General features: G+C 31.8%; 2 protein-coding genes and 2 non-coding genes across 6 annotated transcripts; 2 read left to right on the top strand and 2 right to left on the bottom strand.

Annotated features, from left to right (window-relative positions):
* Positions 1-72: 72 nt before the first annotated feature.
* On the bottom strand, positions 73-5,311 carry LOC130624222 (bile acid-CoA:amino acid N-acyltransferase-like). Of its 2 annotated transcripts, none has more exons than XM_057439795.1 (3): positions 2,609-5,311; positions 2,178-2,322; positions 73-1,578 (listed from the first exon to the last, which is right to left on the bottom strand). In XM_057439795.1, exons 1-3 carry the CDS (start codon positions 2,921-2,923, stop codon positions 788-790), a joined length of 1,251 nt encoding a protein of 416 aa, XP_057295778.1. In that variant the 5' UTR covers positions 2,924-5,311; the 3' UTR covers positions 73-787. The 2 variants fall into 2 exon arrangements, with proteins under 2 accessions (XP_057295778.1, XP_057295777.1); XM_057439794.1 differs by having other exon boundaries at positions 2,178-2,376; positions 2,609-5,192.
* Positions 5,312-6,431: 1,120 nt separating this feature from the next.
* Positions 6,432-14,663, top strand: LOC130624221 (beta-1,3-glucosyltransferase-like). Of its 2 annotated transcripts, none has more exons than XM_057439792.1 (14): positions 6,432-6,553; positions 7,648-7,673; positions 8,661-8,688; positions 9,228-9,340; positions 9,515-9,591; positions 9,876-9,987; positions 10,067-10,203; positions 10,446-10,509; positions 10,631-10,756; positions 11,107-11,173; positions 11,577-11,784; positions 12,330-12,455; positions 13,084-13,225; positions 13,930-14,663. In XM_057439792.1, exons 1-14 carry the CDS (start codon positions 6,514-6,516, stop codon positions 14,092-14,094), a joined length of 1,431 nt encoding a protein of 476 aa, XP_057295775.1. In that variant the 5' UTR covers positions 6,432-6,513; the 3' UTR covers positions 14,095-14,663. The 2 variants fall into 2 exon arrangements, with proteins under 2 accessions (XP_057295775.1, XP_057295776.1); XM_057439793.1 differs by lacking the exon at positions 6,432-6,553 and adding an exon at positions 8,086-8,145 and having other exon boundaries at positions 7,652-7,673.
* A 1,485-nt stretch (positions 14,664-16,148) lies between these two features.
* On the top strand, positions 16,149-16,220 carry Trnaw-cca (transfer RNA tryptophan (anticodon CCA)). Its single transcript has one exon. It is a non-coding gene; the product is annotated as a tRNA-Trp (tRNA).
* Positions 16,221-16,435: 215 nt separating this feature from the next.
* Positions 16,436-16,507, bottom strand: Trnaw-cca (transfer RNA tryptophan (anticodon CCA)). Its single transcript has one exon. It is a non-coding gene; the product is annotated as a tRNA-Trp (tRNA).
* Between the last annotated feature and the right edge of the window lie 820 nt (positions 16,508-17,327).

Here is a 17,327-nt window from a genome sequence, read left to right as displayed (position 1 = left end):
TGCAGTTAAGAACAAAACAATTTGGATACTATGTTTCCAGGAGCCAAACCTAATCAACTTAGAGCAAGAAAATGATAAAATCTTCATTAAGTCTATTTTTAGGTATATTGGTACAAAATTCTTAAAAATATATTACAAAATGTATCTAGAAAAATAAATTTATAATTACGCGGTAGTCTTTCTGTACATCAGTATTTTTCGGTCTTTTTAAGATTTTTTTGAACAGCTACCATTAACTTTGGTCTTTCCCAACAAGGTAAATCATTTTAAAATTCTTAAAAGAATATCAAAAATGCATAAAAAAAAATTTTAATTACAGATTGTTTGTGAGAAAGCAAAAAGAAAGAAAAAAAGTAAGAAAGTGAGAAAGCAAAAAAAGAACATTTTATTCAGAAATTAAATTCTGCGTTCCCTTGAAATTCGTCTTATTATTCAATTGTGTTGTGCGTCATATTTATGCGTGAGGTTTCAGAGTCGCCGACTTTTTCCAGGAGTTCAATTATTTTAATTTTCTGGTGAAATACCGGAGAAAAAGAGCTTTATTTTGCAGAATTGATAATTCAAATTAAAATTTAAAATTGAAATACGTGCACAAATTTTCAAGATAGCTAATGCAGTGTTGTCTTTGTTTCGTTTTAATGGAAATGCACCTCAGGAGTCACGTTTCCATTAGATCATCATGAGATTATGATACTCTTCCTTTTCGTATACAAAAGGAGGACGTGTCCCGTGTCGCTAAACTGTTTCAATTTGTTTACTTCTTCAGTTGATAGCAACCACATTCAAATCATAACTTCGAATGAAAATTTAACTTTCCTACGTTGGCGTTTAAAAACTTTAGAATCTCCGTCCATGAATGAACACAAGCTGCAGCAGTGTGAACAATCTTCCCTCCCACAGCCACTGGTCGTTTATAAATTGGATTGTAGTGTAACAACGTCAATGGCATGTATGGAGGATCAATAAAATGTCCTGCACCAGGATATAACAATAGATCAATATTATCTCCTTTCCCACTTTTATACATTTTTTTCAGTAATTTATCAGTAGCCAATTTATTGTTCACACATTTATCATCTTCTCCTGCTATTAACAAAAATTTAGCATTTGATTGATCAATGTTAAGGGTTAAATGATCTGTTCTTTTATCATAGATTGACAAATCCACTAATATACCACCCTTGTCATCTTCTTGCCATGGCATTGCCTTTTGTAAGTCTATGAGAATATCTTCAATTGGTGGATATTGTTGATTGTTTTTCTTCATGACAAATGATATATATGACAGTGAATTAATTGAAATAATACCTGACAACTTGCTGCTCAGTGCTGAAAGAACCATCGCAAATAAACCACCTGATGAAATACCAATCATTCCAATACCAGGTTGAACAGCATCCAGTGAAGAGAAATAATCTATGGCTTCAATAAAATACTCAATCGACACATCATGTAATTCTTTTGGGAGGTCTCTGTATCGATGATGTGGTAATGTAAATGCAATAAAACCATGCGACGCCAGGAGAGCTGCTCGACTTTCAACTATACCTCCAGCACTGCCATACACATCAATAACCCCTAAATTACAGAATAGACCGACATCGTTACCAGGGCTTATTATATTGGAGCTGCGCTTATTGATAGATCTGATGAAAAAGAAGGAGAGACAGGTTCTATTTTGGACTTTGACTCAAATTCAGTCTGTAGATATACATAAAAAAATTTAACTATCAGTTGATAACTGTGTATACCGTATGCTTTGTCTTTTTCAAAAAAATATTTAGAAACAGTATTGGCAAAAAATTTATATTATTTAAAGCTTCAATCTTAACTTAGATATACATACATCAGAAAAATATAATTCAGAACCCTAATTTTATAAGTTTACTTTCAAATTAAAAACGTTTCAACTACTGTCCAGTAATTATCATCAGTTATATAAAATTCTTATTTACAGAAGTCTAGAAGCTAAAAAACATTTATTATTTGTGTCGTTAAAAATAATTATAACAAAAATCAAAATTTCTGAAGATTAATACACTTGTTGTGTCGTTAAAAACAATCATGCCACAAAGTCAAGATTTTTGAAGATTAATACACTTGTTGCGTCTATTACACTATGAGTGTGGTGAGCATGTGGACACTGTTGTGTAAATGTAATAATAAAGAAGTTATACCTTTGAAAGGACCTTTACCAGGAGGTTTAAAAATTGTACCTCTCACAGAACCATGTTTTACTTCATATCGTGTAACTCCTGGCGCAGAACAGCATCTAAGGACCACACCTTCTACAATTGGTTGTTTTTTGTTCGTCTTATCAACCTGAATATTATGTTCTTTTACAAAATCATTATCATTCAGATGACCTTTGTATACCTACAAATTAAATTAAGTGATGTTTCACGATTTCACTTCAAACATTATATTAAAAAAAATTAAGAAGCATTAGACAACATTAAAGCAGTGCAACTAATACAGGACCAAAGTTATTTAATTTGGAAAACTCTAGTTTTGTGATTGGTTGAAAATTATTATTATTAAAAAGCAAATAAAATTATTATATACAAAACAAATAAAATATTTCTATGGGTTGGTTACTAATGTTTACCTGTAGTTTGTATTTCGCAGGGTCAGTAACATTTCTAGGAATATAACGCAGTCCTAACTTTTGTCCTGTAGCTGGCAGCATACTCCAGAATATACCCATTTGATCAATTCCAATGTAACTTCCACCAAATGAAGGATCATTAGCTAAATCAACTTCTCCATTTAATGAAGCAATGAGATGAGCGATAGAAACATAAATAAATCCATTTTGTTCTACTTCACATTTTACAGTCACATTCTCACATGATTTCAAATTAGTTATTTTTATGTGAACCTTTTCATCCATTAGGCATTTTGCAGGATTGATATGTAGCATAATTTTAAGCTGATGTAAACTAAAAGGTATAAAATCCCCTTAAGAAATATCACATTATCAAGTTTTCTTTCAGCTTGGAGTAAATATTTTGCATTAAAAAACTGGGGAAAAGATGATTATTTATATATCAGAACTTCCAAAATATATCACTATTCAATTCAATTTATTTGCCATAGAAAAAGTTGAAATTACAATAGGTATAATACAATATATAATAAGTTACATATAGTTATATTTCAATGGAGGGGACCAACACCATAGCAAAGCTAATAGTAACGTGATGCACACACACACACACACACACACACACTTTAAGATAGAAATCCATGTTGACAGACACATACACAGCACGTACAAACACCACACACACTACTGAAGGGTCATTTCATAAGTCTCCAGAAAATATTGTTGAGTTTATATTTTATAACAGAATTTGATAGAGGATAGAGGTAATTTTTGGTAAATTATTCCAGGAAGTAGTGCACTGGGATCTAATTGAGTTGGTACCATAGTAAGTAGTGTTTAAGAGAAAGTGGTCAAGCATTCCAGCAGTTTTGTTCCTGGTATTGTAATGGTGTTGATGGATCTTGATACCATAGGTTTCTGTTAGAGCTATAGGAGTGGAATCAGTGAGAACATTTTTAATAAAGATAATGTTGGAGATTTTTATTTTGCAATATAGAGATACGTTTGATAAGGTTAGAGACAGGTTGACCCCAGGCTTGACAACAATAAATAAGATTTGAATAAAAAGGGAGCAATAGACCTGGATGGTTACTCTCAGTGGGACATAGTGTCTAAGCTTAGCAATAGCACAATTAGCAGACCTTAATTTCTTTGCAGTATCATTAATTTCAGGTTTCCAGGATAGGTTGCTACAGGTAAACTACACTGAACTAAACACAAACATAAAAAAGGCATAATCTCCATAATTGTGCTTTTGAAATCATTTTACTACATAATTATGTTTACATTTCAGCATTTCGACACAATACATGTTTCACATCAGCAATTTTTTGTGTCTGTGTGAAAGGCCATTTGCCTTCCTGTTTTGTTAACACATCAGCACTCATGTTGGCAATTAGTGAGGGTCATCATGTAGAAAGGCTGCATTCTGGTAAATAATAATATTAATAAATATTTAAAGTGGCTAGCCCAGAAAATCACAAAAACCTATAGTTGGTGGATTGTTTCCACTGGGGGCCACTGGTCAAAGAGAGATAATTATCAAATGTCAGGGTTGAAATATTTGTGAGATGTTTCAATCCAAATTCCAATGTTGATATTAAGACTCTTTTTCTTGTTTAGTATATTTTGAAGATCTGTGTACTTATCCTATGCAATTATACTTTACTAATCGGTGGCCTGTAGATAAATCCACATTTATTTACGGCATTCCATTTATCTCGCTACTGCGTTTACCATTTTGCTTAACAGACAGACAGACAGACGTATACAGGTATTATAATATAGATTGCTTTCATTGTGCTCAGCTACTTTATTTGGCCGCATATGGTGTAGGACTGTCACTTGCAGTGCATGAGTTGTAACTGCAATATTTTATATAATAGATAAAAAAGTGTTTTGTTTGTTGGCAACATATACCTATTAACATTACATCTTCAATTTTTTGATTTCATTCAATTTGGATATTTGGGAATTCCGGGCTGTCCTGGGCAGTCACAATGTGTACAGATGTGCTTGTACCCTTGGTATAGTATATGAATACAGTACAAGTGCAAGAAAATGATATGCTGGTCAAGTGACCGGGTAAATAACAGGGAGTGGGATTTCTCAATTCAGTTAACAACAGGTGTAAAAAAGTTCATTATTTTTAAAATCTTCATCATTATTTGTGTAAAAACTTCATTTTACTTATGATAAATCATTCGCTTTTCCTGATCCAAGGTGGCGTTTTGGTAAAGAAGTAAAACGCATTTATATAATTTGCAGAATGAGTGAAACCTGGTTTTCGTCACCATCGCTATTTGTTAGGTACACATCTTTCAAAAACATTTGTTTATGTTATATACCTTCCACCTATTTTCATCTTCCTATGACATGGTTGGCAACATAATAATTAATAATAAAATTTCCTGCATGCGTTTTCGAACACTTCTCATACAAGAAACTGTGATGAGAATTCCCTTTGGTCTTAAGCTACACATGAGAAGAGCTCTGGGCTTGGGAGCATGCTTGGTGTTTTATTGGAAACAACAGCAATTTAGTCCAGTTAACTAAAAAGCCTTATTCGAGGATGTCTAACTGATGGTAAGAAAAATTATGCTAGATCTCCTGGCTAACCACAATATTACATGTGGGCGGTATATTTATTCTCGAGAGCTTGCTTAAATACCTTTAACTTTATTCAAGTCTGAGTAGAATGCAAAAGACTTGGTTGCCTTCTTCCAAACTTTTTTCGCCTCGATAGAGCAAAAAAGGTGAACTTTGGACCTTTTATGTTTTTTGACCCGCATTCAGTACAACCCAAGACCATCGCATATACTACAAAGGAAAGTCACTGTATTTAGTATTGTGGCCATGAAAGGAAAGGGTTTTTAGCGGGTTCATAAACAAATAACAACGTGCGAACAAAAGACGATTAATCAGTCATTACTACGTGGAGCATTTCTTTCAGATAAATATTTTGTAAAACATGTAAAAACATTTCCTTCAGTTTTCGTAAAGCTAAACGTATAGAACTAATTAAACAGCGCTAACTATAAAAGTCTGCGAAGGAAAACTGAAGCGATTGCAAATTAGCTAGCTAGCTAGTTAACACCTCATATGATAACCCACCAAAAAATTTACTTAGCTAGCAAATTAAACGAAGTCGTATTTAAAGTAATTTCTGGGTGCCTTATGATCTTGTGTTCCTAAAGAAGGGAAGCAAGCTATAGCTATGTCTTTTTTTAACCTATAAGAATATAAGAATGTGTGCACATGTAGCTACAAAAAACTCCACTAACCATTTAAACATTTGTACGGGCTTGTCATTGATTTTTTTAGCTACCCAGCTGGCTTTATTAGCTTACTAGTAGCTAGCTAAGGCTAGGGCTGATATCATTCAGTGTGTTTTACATTTGCAAAAATATCTTTCTTTATTTTGAGTTACAAAGATATGCAATCTTTTTTTTCTAAAAAATGTGGAATATAATTTTAGAAAATAGCAGCTTTTTATTTGCCAGGCAAGCACAATCTTAAACACTTGCTTGATAAAGCTTTTTAAATTTTGCAATAGTTGCAATTTTAATAACAACAACTCTACATGAAATAAAGTATTTGGGTTAGGTCTGACTTTTCAAAAAAGAAATATAACCCTGCTCAAATATTTATTAAAACCTAAATTTTCATTTGTTAAGTTAGAATGCAAAATGAAATAGTTTTATTGTATTTAATGTTTTTTTTATGATAAAGTGACAAAATTCTATTTGCAAACGTTACAATTATTTTTTTCAGTAAAATAGTGTATACTATGCAAATATGTGTTTATTATATATGTTTTTAAAGTTTTCAATGATGCCTACTAATTTCTAAAATAAAGTTTAAAACTCTTTCTATATTTGGTATAGGTTCTACACATCTTTAAAATGAATCTTTACTTCATTATAATTTTGGTTCTCTTAGCAGGTATGTCACTTATCTTGTTATACATATATATAACATATTTTCATCCTTTAAAATGGTGTCGTGTATATATATTACAGTACAGTCTGAATGTAATCTACCGCGGACGCAAAACTCGCATGAATAGTTACACAGAACAATAAAATTGCGATAGCTTTCGTTTTTTTTAAGAAAATAATTGCCTCGCTGATAAACAATGACCCCACGCGATGGATTGTTTAATCACAATAGGTTGCAAGATTAATTTTAGCAATCTATTTTGCGCGAACTCGTTTGAAAATTTTTAATTGCAGTAATTAAGCGTTTTTTTAGATCGCATATTAAAAGTTTATAAGCATAAAGCAACGATAGAAATGTTTTTTTAGATCGCATTTTAATAAATTTAAAAACGAAAAGCGGTGATAGAAATGTTTTTTTTAAATCGCATTTTAAAAGTTTGAAAACGAAAAGCAGCGATGGAAACGTCTTTTTAGATCACATTTTAAAAGTTTATAAACGAAAAGCGGCGATAGAAATGTTCTTTAAGATCCCATTTTAAAAGTTCATAAACGAAAAGCGGCATTTAATAGTAATAATACTTCTTGTATGTTTCTTAAATTAAATGCGCTGGAATCTTTTTAAGTAATTAAATCAACAATATATTTTCGCGCAATGTATTATAAAACTTCACGAAATATTTTTATTATTTAATTACTTCACGCTAATACTTAAGGGAATAGCTTATCAATACATTTACACAATGCATCTTGCTATTACAAGAAATATATTTGCTCTGATATTTCTTCGCGAGCGCATTGTTTTTTAACACGCAAATATAAACTCGCGAAACCCTTAAGGGATTTAATTATAACAAAAGACAAACGACTGCCGTCCTCCACGCAAAGGTGTGATATTAGCGTGTATGCGGTAGATTACATTCAGACTGTACTGTAAGTATAACTTATAATTCACTACTTGAATTAGAGGTTTCCGTCCAAACCATGCTAGTATGAAAAGAGGGTGAATAAGAGCAACATAGCTTAAAACGGCCGTGAGCTTGACCCTGTTACTAATTTTGACTACCTATTATGATTAATTTCCCTATTCATTTCTTCTAGTTGTTTATTCAGATGATGATCAAATGGTAAGAATAATTTTCAGCAGATTTTCACTTGGACTGGTTACATATTCATGTAATTCACCTGAGAAATATGAAAAGACAAAAATTTTAAATCAAAAAAAATCAAAAAAAATCGGGGTTTTCATGACCATCTTCAACCTTCCCATCATAATTTACCACTTTTTGTGTTAATGCATCACACTAAACAATGAAATATATTTATATTTATATTAATATAACTGTCCTGTCTTGTGACCTTTGTTGTGTAAAGTGTCCTACTATTTCCAATGCCAAGATCTTTATGGTAAAAATGATTTGTGTGCAACGTCTTATAAATGGAAAAGTGTCTGCTGATGGTCAAATTTATGTTTTTGGTCAGTGTGATAGCAATAATTTATGGATTTCGATCTGTCTGTACATCACAGCGTTTCTCTAGATTTGGATATCATAAGTTTTTTCTGGTGACACAAAGTTACTGATCAATAATTTTTAGAAGGTGAAATTTTTGAATTTTTGTAAAAATAATAATGTTGCTATTTTGGGTAAAAAAAACAAAATCTGCCCCAAAAATATGCGTTTTTTGAGTTTTTCTTTTAACTTTATTATTACCTTTTTCTATAAAAGGACTAAAATTTTAGTACAGATCATTGTCTGCAAATTTCATTTTTTCCTGTGTGCAGGAAAAATCTGCTTACTAGGCAACAAACCTAAAATGTGTCAGAATTTTTTTTCGCATCTATGTTTGCACAGGTTATCTTTTTTTGCATGAAGTTACTTATCAATAAATGCTATAAAGTGACAATTTTGAATTTTCTAAAAAGTCTCAATAGCAGCATTAATTGCAAAAAAAGTTTTATGTTTGTCTAAAAATTTCATTGTTTATGCTCATATTTGAAAAAGTATGTCACAATTAAGATGTAAACTCGTTATACATGGCATATAACATTGTTAAAAGTGTTATTGAAATGTTTTCATCCATTGTATATCTTCCACTACATTATTATTTTTTAGGTATCTGAATCGACAGTCCATGGTTTAGGTAATAAAAAAATTATAATGCAATAAGAAAAACAAGGAAACAAATTAAATCAACATTGATGTAACTCTAAACAAAATTTCTGGTCTTTAAAAGATCTTTCAGGTCAATGCAACCCTTTCCTTGCTGTTATGACAGTTAAGCTGAAGAAATTTGTTACAGAAATCATCCTTTTAAATTTATTTGTGTCCAGAAAAGTGGCTAATGTGACCTTATATTTACTTGGTTTACCAATTAAGTCGATAGCTGTCCCTCAAAGCTAATACAACATACATACAAATATTACATAATTGTGTTAAATATTTATATGTGTAGCACAATCTGCATTTCTGTTTGAAGCTTTGAAATAATGGTGAAAACACTTTTCAAGCATAGAGTTTTAAGCCAGTAATCAAAGTTGAGTCAGAATTGACTGGAAGCTACATAAGGAGCAAAAATGTAACCTTAAAGGAACCCTAACATAAAACATATATTTTATGTATTTTACAGAGAATGAATTTTGTCATTTTAAATTCTATGATTTATATTTTCCATTATTTTAGTGGAACCCAAGGAACTAGTTGTTGTAATCAGAAATTCTCATGATAGAAAAAGCAAGGCTGCAGCACAGCTTATAAAAAGCAACTTGGTTACAGAATCAAAAAAAATTGACCAGGTCTTATATTTTGTAGTTGTATGTTTTGCAGTTATGACATTGATTGTTTTTGTATTAGAACCTGAATAATAAGTTTTGTTAAGACATAATAAATTTTGTTTTTACACAACCTTTTAAATGTAAAGATTGGCAAAGGTGGAAAAGCAAAGAATAATCTAAGTGTTTCTCATATAGGAGCTTGTGCATGTTCTTATGCTGCATGAAGAATGGGCTGATCCCAACGCATGGACAATACTTCCCATATTGAAACAGTATGTTGCAATAATTTTTAAACTGTGCATGCTTTAGTTACCAAGATGAAAGCTAATATTAGTATTTGTGGTTAGCACATCCAGTCAAATGTATTACTTCATTAGGCTGGTTCTGAGTAATAAAGAAACAGTACACTATTTCTCTTGAATATATGTAAGGTTTCATGTTGGTTTTCTAGCAGTAGTGTTACCACATGGTATAAAGTTATAGCTTCCATATTACTTTATTTCCTTCACTTTCACATTGAGTCAGACTTAACATGGATATATATTTTTTCTTTTAGCCTATTTCTAACTTACAATAACAAAGCAAAGTGGATTTACTTTTGTGAAGATATTACTAAAATCGATTTAAAAGGATTGTTAAAAGTGCTTGAAAGATATGATGAAAAAAAGGTGATAAATTTTTCATCCATTCAACAATTATTTTCTTTCAATCCCTATGATTTTGTTTCATTGCAATTTTTATCCACAGGATCTTTTTCTTGGCCATGCTCTTCATGATCACGAAGCTTCAATTATACACCATTTTGCATTTCATCAAAATCCTGCATCTTTTAAATTTCCAGATTTTGATGCGGGCTGGGCATTGTCAATAGCGTTACTGGAGAGGTAAAGATAAATTGTTTGCTTAAGGATACTGTAATGGTTTAGACACATATATCAGGATATCATTATTTGTTGGAAAATCTCCATTCTGCTTGTGTTTGTTTGTTTGCTTGTTAAGGGCGCCCCATTGGCTAGTTTTAAAGTCAAAAGAACTTTCTCTGTAGGATGTTACGTGAGCAGAACGACAAATTTTTTTTCTGCAAAAACAGAAACAAGATTGTATACTTACTGTTCTTTCTTTGCAGAACTGTTAAAAGGTTGGAAGATAAACCTCCTGGCATGTCTTTCTCAATTGATGTCAAACATGAAGTAAGAATTTCCTAATTTCATGTCACAAAAAAACAATTTATAGATTTATATGTCTTGGAAAATTCTTTTGTTTTTGATAAACTGAAAACCTTGCGTACACGAATTGTTTCTTGTTATCCAGATTGCAATGTTTTTTTTCGATAATGAGCAAGGAACCAGATTGACTGATGTACCTGAATTTTGCATAAACAAAGCTTTAAAAGAAGATTCTTGTGTTTCTACAGTACAATATGAAGAACCTGCATGTGTAAGTTTGAGTATTATATAAATTAAATAATTTCAGTGTATTGCAAGAGTCTTGTGTGGTGTATTTTATTGTTCTGTTCTTCCTGATCCATGATATATTTGGCAGTACATCAATAATTAGTAATTCGCTTTGCTTTCAGTTCATCACACATTCCATTTTTGCATCATTTAAAAGTCATGTAACAATTTTGTATGAAAGTATAACATTGTCCTGTCTAAAAAATACAAACAGTCATACAATAAGCGCATTTTCAGCTGAAAATAAAATTTTGTTAAGCATATCTAAGGTTTTAATAAAATTTTTATATGCTTTTAAAACAAGATATGCTACATGTTGCTGATTTGGTTTAGGGAGAAGTCAATTCCAATGACATATTAATTGCCGTCAAAACTTGTGAAAAATTTCACAAGGATAGAGGTATGTGCTGCTATTATGATCCAGGTTGCTATATTATTAAATTGAGAAGAAGGGACCAATACTATGAATGTTTGCAAGCTTGTTTGTTCTTTTGTAATTTAATTTGATCAACCAGAATCAATATTTAAGGCGGCTTATATAAAAGTTTAACCTTTAAATTATCCCCAATTAAAGTGAAATCTTAAGCAAAAGCTAGCGCTGTGTTCCCATGAGGTAGTAGTACCCGTAAGTGAGGTTAAAATTCGGACAACAGTCTGCCTTTAGACAGACGTGAAATCTATTAGCTTGGTAATGTACATTTTTTGTTGTTTGTCTTTTTTTAAACGTCAACGCTACGTTCATGTTTTGATTTGGTTTTTATTGTAATTCTTTTTGAATTTTTTACATTATGATACTACCTTAGTTCCTGTCGTGCAAAAGACTGTTGGTGTGCACGCCCAAAACATCCGATATTACAGCGATGTTGAAGACGAAAACATTCCGACGGAATATATCGGCGTCAACAACACAGAGAGTGGCCATTGTCAGAAGTTGTATAACATAATCAAAAGATCGACAGAATGGGAGAAGATAAAGTGGCTTGTTGTCATTGACGACGACACCATTATGAAGTAAGACATTGATTTATAGTTTTAAATAAAAATGTTACTGTATCAAACTTCCTTGAATCTGCTCCCTCAGAAGTCCTTTTTTCTTCCATCTTCGTTTTTATACACCCAGCAACTATGCTAATTAAAATATCTTCGTATGTATAATCATTCTTCGAATAAATTTTATGTTACTTTAACAAATTTTCTATTTTCTTTCACTAGCAATAAATTATTGCTTATATGCTTATATGCTTCTGCTTTTAATATCAATTAGCACACGGGCAGTTTTTACAGGGAAAGGACACTACCTAACGGTGGAGGAAATTCGTCGTAAAAAATTTCACTCACTTTTTCTCAACGGATTTTTTCCCAACAAGGTAACAGAATTCCTTGCACTGCCATGCATTAACGAAAAATCATTATCAGCAAACAACCTACCCGCGAAAGTATGCTTCCAGAAATACTATAGTTTAGCGAAACGAATACCAGACAAGGTTTTTGGTAGAATAGATGATTAATGATAATTTCATCAATCTCAAAAACATATCTTATTCTTTTTTTTTTAGCTTCAAGCGCCTTCAGAAACTTCTAGCATGTTACGATCCAAACGAACCTATTTTATTAGGTGAACGATATGGTTATGGAGTGAACTATCACTATTATGGATACTCCTATCCCACTGGTGGAGGAGGGTGAGAATGGTTTTATGTTCATGTACATAGCTTGTGAAAATTGTGTGGTAACCTCCTCCTTTGTGTTGAATTATCGGGGTCTTGCAGGAAGGCATAAAAACCATGCAAGTTGCTTGTTTACATAAAATATCAACATTAGCATTAATATCTCACAAGAACGAAAAAATATAATTTTCCAACCTCCTGTCATCCCTATTTGAGTTTGTAGCTACAGAGACATAAAATTGTCATTCGTTGTTACCTATTTTGAGACTCATCGGTGATGTTGGGGTAAAAATCTTATTCATAATCATATGTTATCACGTAAGTAAAATAATATTTACGTTACTAACATCAAAGAAAAATATAACAGTACAGTACAAAAAAATGTCAAAAACAATCTTGCTCGACATATTTTTTTGCTCTCTGAAACTGGAAATAAAGAGGGGGTTAAAATCTTAATTGTATTTTTAACCACCGAACTGCGGAATTTTGTTGTTTCGTAAAACTCGTGAATGCCAAAAAATAAACTTTTGTTTTAGAAAAAAAATTTTCAAATGCCAGGAAAGGGAATATGAATGTGCAAGTGATCTAAAATTTTTATTCTTTCCGCGTTAATTAAATTCTTATTTTTAAATTTTAATTTTAGTATGGTATTAAGTCATGCTGGTGTTGCGAAACTTCTTGAAAGTGATTGTAGATGTCACTCAGTAGACGCACCAGATGACATGTGGTTAGGTTCATGTTTTCGAAGCATAACACCAATGGTCCACACCAACTCCTTCCATCAGGTACGTCTAACTCAGTTTTATAGAAACACTAGACTGACGTAGAACTGTCATGTTTGCTAGGAATTTACAAAATATTGGGATTGTGAGGCTTAGAGAAGACAGTCAGAAAAACTAAAGCGTTTGGAAATTCAATCTTGTACTTACATGGGATTTTTTTTTCTTTAATGTACTCTCTTTTTGCACTTATTTCGCACATTCATTTATTTTTTGAATTTGTGAATTTCGATTTGTTGCAAACAAAAAAGCAAATAAGTCTACAAGTTAATTTAGCCTACATAGCCTATAAAACAGAGATTTGAGAATTGAATTATTCAATATGGGGTACAATTTACAAAATTTGAAATTTAGGTAAAAAACTATAAAAAGAAGAAGTTAAAAAATGGTTCGTTTTAAATAAAATAAGAATAGTCTTTATTAGTGTCTTGTAAATGTTTTTTTGCACACGTTTTAAGAAGAAAACTATTCCCCTGACGGAAAAGATGTCTATTTTCCCGGCCTTGCAAACTGAACGTGGTATGAAAATAGCTTCTAGTGTTCCGTTATTCTTGCGAAGTTAAACAGACTATTCACATTATACTTGTAAATATAAAGCTAACAAGAAAAAATATAAAAGAAAATGTAACACAAGCCTTGTTTTTATTGTGAATTCTTTCATTGTACAACATGAAAGTTACGATGTTATAATTATTTTATTTTCATTTTAGTCAAAGCCTTCGCAGTACAACAAAGAATTTCTTTCTCATCGCTACCTGGTGTCTTTTCATAAACATTTTTATGTTGATCCGATGCAAGTTTACCGCGATTTTCTTGGAGGCGAAGAAGACGAAGTAGCAAAGAAAGAAAAGAGGAAGATAAAGCAAGAACTATGAATTTTTACAACGTTTTAATTCCGAGACTTAATATTGAGCAATAATCTGGACACATTTTTACAGGGCTCAGTGGTTATTGAAAAGGCTTGAATTTTTTTTTAATTTTTGTAGCCAGCCTGGAAATGTACGAATGCCTTGTCATTAGTGAATTATTTTGTGTTTTATTTATTTATTTATTTATTTAATTATCTTTTTTGGACAGGCATTCAAGTCTCTAGAACAACACGTTGTTCTAGAAAAAAGCAGGACTTGATGGAATAAAATTTATAAACCGTTCGATTTGATACGAAATTAATTTCACTGTTCAGTTCCATTTTTCCTCATAAATTGCACTTAGCTGGAAAACTCATGCCTCTATGTCTCAAGTATTTAATTAATGCGCTATTTTTTAACGAATAATATTTATACAACAACTTTTTAGTATGATTTTTAGTTTTTAGTAACATTATTATGATCTTTCTTCTTCATCCTTTTGTCTATAACTTGTTTCAGTTCTCAGGGGCGGATTCAGTGTACGTCAGCGCCGTCACGTGACTGACATAATTTTTACTAAGAATCGTAAGAAATAATAGGGCACTGTGATCCCGTTTCCTCTGACCGTTGACCTTTATTTTACGGACCTTCCTCCTGTGTGACTGAGTTGATGGATACGGCAAAAAGCGACTGACATGCGAAGAATGTTCATGCAATTTGATCGGCTTGCCGGCCGAAATAACGTATTCTGATTAGTTTACAAGAAACTGACGACTTTGACCCATATTTACGCCATTTGAAATGTGCATGTATTTTTCAATAATCATTGAATTTTTTTGTAACTGATGCCTTGTTATTTAAATTTCGGACCAAACGAAAGCAATTAGGAGGTTTTTTTGGACCAAACAAAAGCAATCAATGACTTTTCGGACCAAATGAAAGCAATCAAGGGCTTTTCGGACCAAAATAAAGCAATCAAGGATTTTTCGGACCAGATGAAAGCATGCATGTGTGCTGCAACGAGATACAATAATTTATTAAATGTGCAAGAAAGATACGTAAAGTTATTACATTTAACCAAGTCTTTATGTCAAGAATATAATTACAGCTGCTCATAGATAATGGAACATATTTAGCTAGCTAGCTAGAAATTTCAATGCAGAGTGGGTTATTTTTTAAAGTTGTTATTCTTGACCAAAAAAAGAGTTCTGCAATTGCTTTATGTTAAGAAGATAATGCTTTATTATTCTTGTTATCTTAAACACTTGTAATATATAGCTAATAAAAGCATGCACAATCTAACTTTCATATGAAAAATCTTTTTTATGCTTAATTTTTTCACGAAATAGACCCAGCAGAGAACGTAGCTTACTACTTGCATATATCATCTTAGGAATTTTGATATTACTAAAAGTCTAAATTTAAAAAACAAACTTCCTTTTAACTTTATTTATTAGTATCCACCATAATGAAAACCCGTTTGAACATTGTAATATTTATGTATTAGTTTCTTGATTTAATACAATTGGAGTAAATATTTTGATAATTTGGAAAAGAAAAAAAGGTTGCGTTGTTTGTTTGCCTTTTGTAAAAGTTTCGTCTCTTTAAAAGAAATAAAATATTTCTTAAAACCTCTCATTTTCTGTTCCTTCAAATACCTTATTGGAGAAGTCTTGAAACAACCTCCATCCAAGGACCTGTAGCGTTTTTTATTCTCTAAAAAAACTCTACAGGCCCTGGGATCGAGATTGGTCCCGAAATTAATAAAGCGAATGGCTGAGTAAGTAATTTTTTTACCATTTTAATCTTGCGCACGGCCCTGGCCCACCTTTAAACTTCGCGAGAAAAATAAAAGGACACTAGCTATGTTAAAAAAAACTTTAGGAAATTTTAAAGATCAAAATGGCTATTTTTTAAAGGAATTATAAGGTTTTCCTTAAAAATTTAGATTAAGAATAATGTGATTTTAAACGAGGATTTTTTCTTTCCAAAAAAATTAAGCTGCTGAAACGGTTCTAAGAAATTTCAACATAGTTTTTGCGAAGACCATTAAATATTAAAAACAAACAAACTAACCCATCGGCCCTGTGGCGCAATGGTAGCGCGTCTGACTCCAGATCAGAAGGTTGCGTGTTCAAATCACGTCGGGGTCAGGTGAACAACTTTTTTTCATTTTGTCTTTCAAGTAAGATGTATATAAATGAAAGTATTCTTTGCCAACTATTCCTATTTTAGGGAAGGATCTATCGTAAAATATTTACAAAGGAAATAGTCATTAGCCAGATACAATGAATAGTTTATGTATTTATTTTAATTAGCAAATCTGTAAATTCTATGGCTTAAAAAATAGGAAAAATAGTAATCCATCTGACCCCGACGTGATTTGAACACGCAACCTTCTGATCTGGAGTCAGACGCGCTACCATTGCGCCACAGGGCCGATGTAAAGTTACTAAAATAATATCATTATCTAATAATTAATCTAAAGCCTAGCGCATGATTGAAATTGTCACTTCTTTTGATTTTTCAATCTTTTACTTTGCGACTTTTTTTCCAGGAGACGAAACCATTGTCATTTTAAAGAACAACATGCAAATCTAAGTTATGTTTTATTTACAAGTTTCAACGATTTCACGATTTTTTTGGAAAGGGTTTAGCCATTTTAGCCATGTCGCATTCTTTAACAGATTTGGTTATGACTCAAAATTTCAATGTCGAAACAAAATGAACGGTTTTGATAAAAGTTACATTTAGGTTTTTGCAATAATGAAACTACAAACACCATTTAACTTTTCTGCTCCTAAAAACATTCATTCTCTTGCATAAATCTCGTTAAATTCTTTTTTTTTTTTTTTTGCACTGTATTGTTTATAAGAATTGTGTATTGTTTATAAGAAATCATGTGGAAGAAGGGCCTGGAAATCTGCTTGTTTCTAGTTGCCGCTTTTACCGGTTGCAAAATTTCTGCATGCTTTTGTTCTACCCTAAAAAATACCGCATTTATTCTCATTCAGAACCCAGAGCTCTTTGAAAAAAACGAGGTTTTATTTTTATTCATCCTGTGATTCTCGCTGCAGGAATAGCGTTTTAATCTAGAAAGGCGGGTTTCAAAAAGGCGGAATCGTTTTCCAAAGCACAGTCATTCGTAAGATTTAGCACCAATCTGTTCCGTGCAATTAAATGCAACTTTTACAGCTTTTAATTAAAATTCTAACATGCATTTGAAATTGTATGCATGCCATATTAGGAAAACAGTACTC

This window comes from Hydractinia symbiolongicarpus, chromosome 13 (genome assembly GCF_029227915.1).
Source record: "Hydractinia symbiolongicarpus strain clone_291-10 chromosome 13, HSymV2.1, whole genome shotgun sequence".
Classification (NCBI taxonomy): Eukaryota; Metazoa; Cnidaria; class Hydrozoa; order Anthoathecata; family Hydractiniidae; genus Hydractinia; species Hydractinia symbiolongicarpus.
Note: the sequence above shows the minus strand (reverse complement) of the source record. Positions and strands in the feature narration are given on the sequence as shown.

Bases quoted from the DNA above. Each gene is read 5' to 3' on its own strand.
- LOC130624221 (XM_057439792.1), top strand. From the start codon at position 6,514: ATGAATCTTTACTTCATTATAATTTTGGTTCTCTTAGCAG. The intron at 6,554-7,647 runs GTATGTCACTTA...CATTTCTTCTAG, and splicing joins AATTTTGGTTCTCTTAGCAG to TTGTTTATTCAGATGATGAT. The intron at 10,757-11,106 runs GTAAGTTTGAGT...GATTTGGTTTAG, and splicing joins AATATGAAGAACCTGCATGT to GGAGAAGTCAATTCCAATGA.
- LOC130624222 (XM_057439794.1), bottom strand. From the start codon at position 2,923: ATGCTACATATCAATCCTGCAAAATGCCTAATGGATGAAAAGGTTCAC. The intron at 2,377-2,608 runs GTAAACATTAGT...TTTAATTTGTAG, and splicing joins CTGCGAAATACAAACTACAG to GTATACAAAGGTCATCTGAA. The intron at 1,579-2,177 runs GTATAACTTCTT...TCTGTAATTTAG, and splicing joins TGGTAAAGGTCCTTTCAAAG to GGGTTATTGATGTGTATGGC.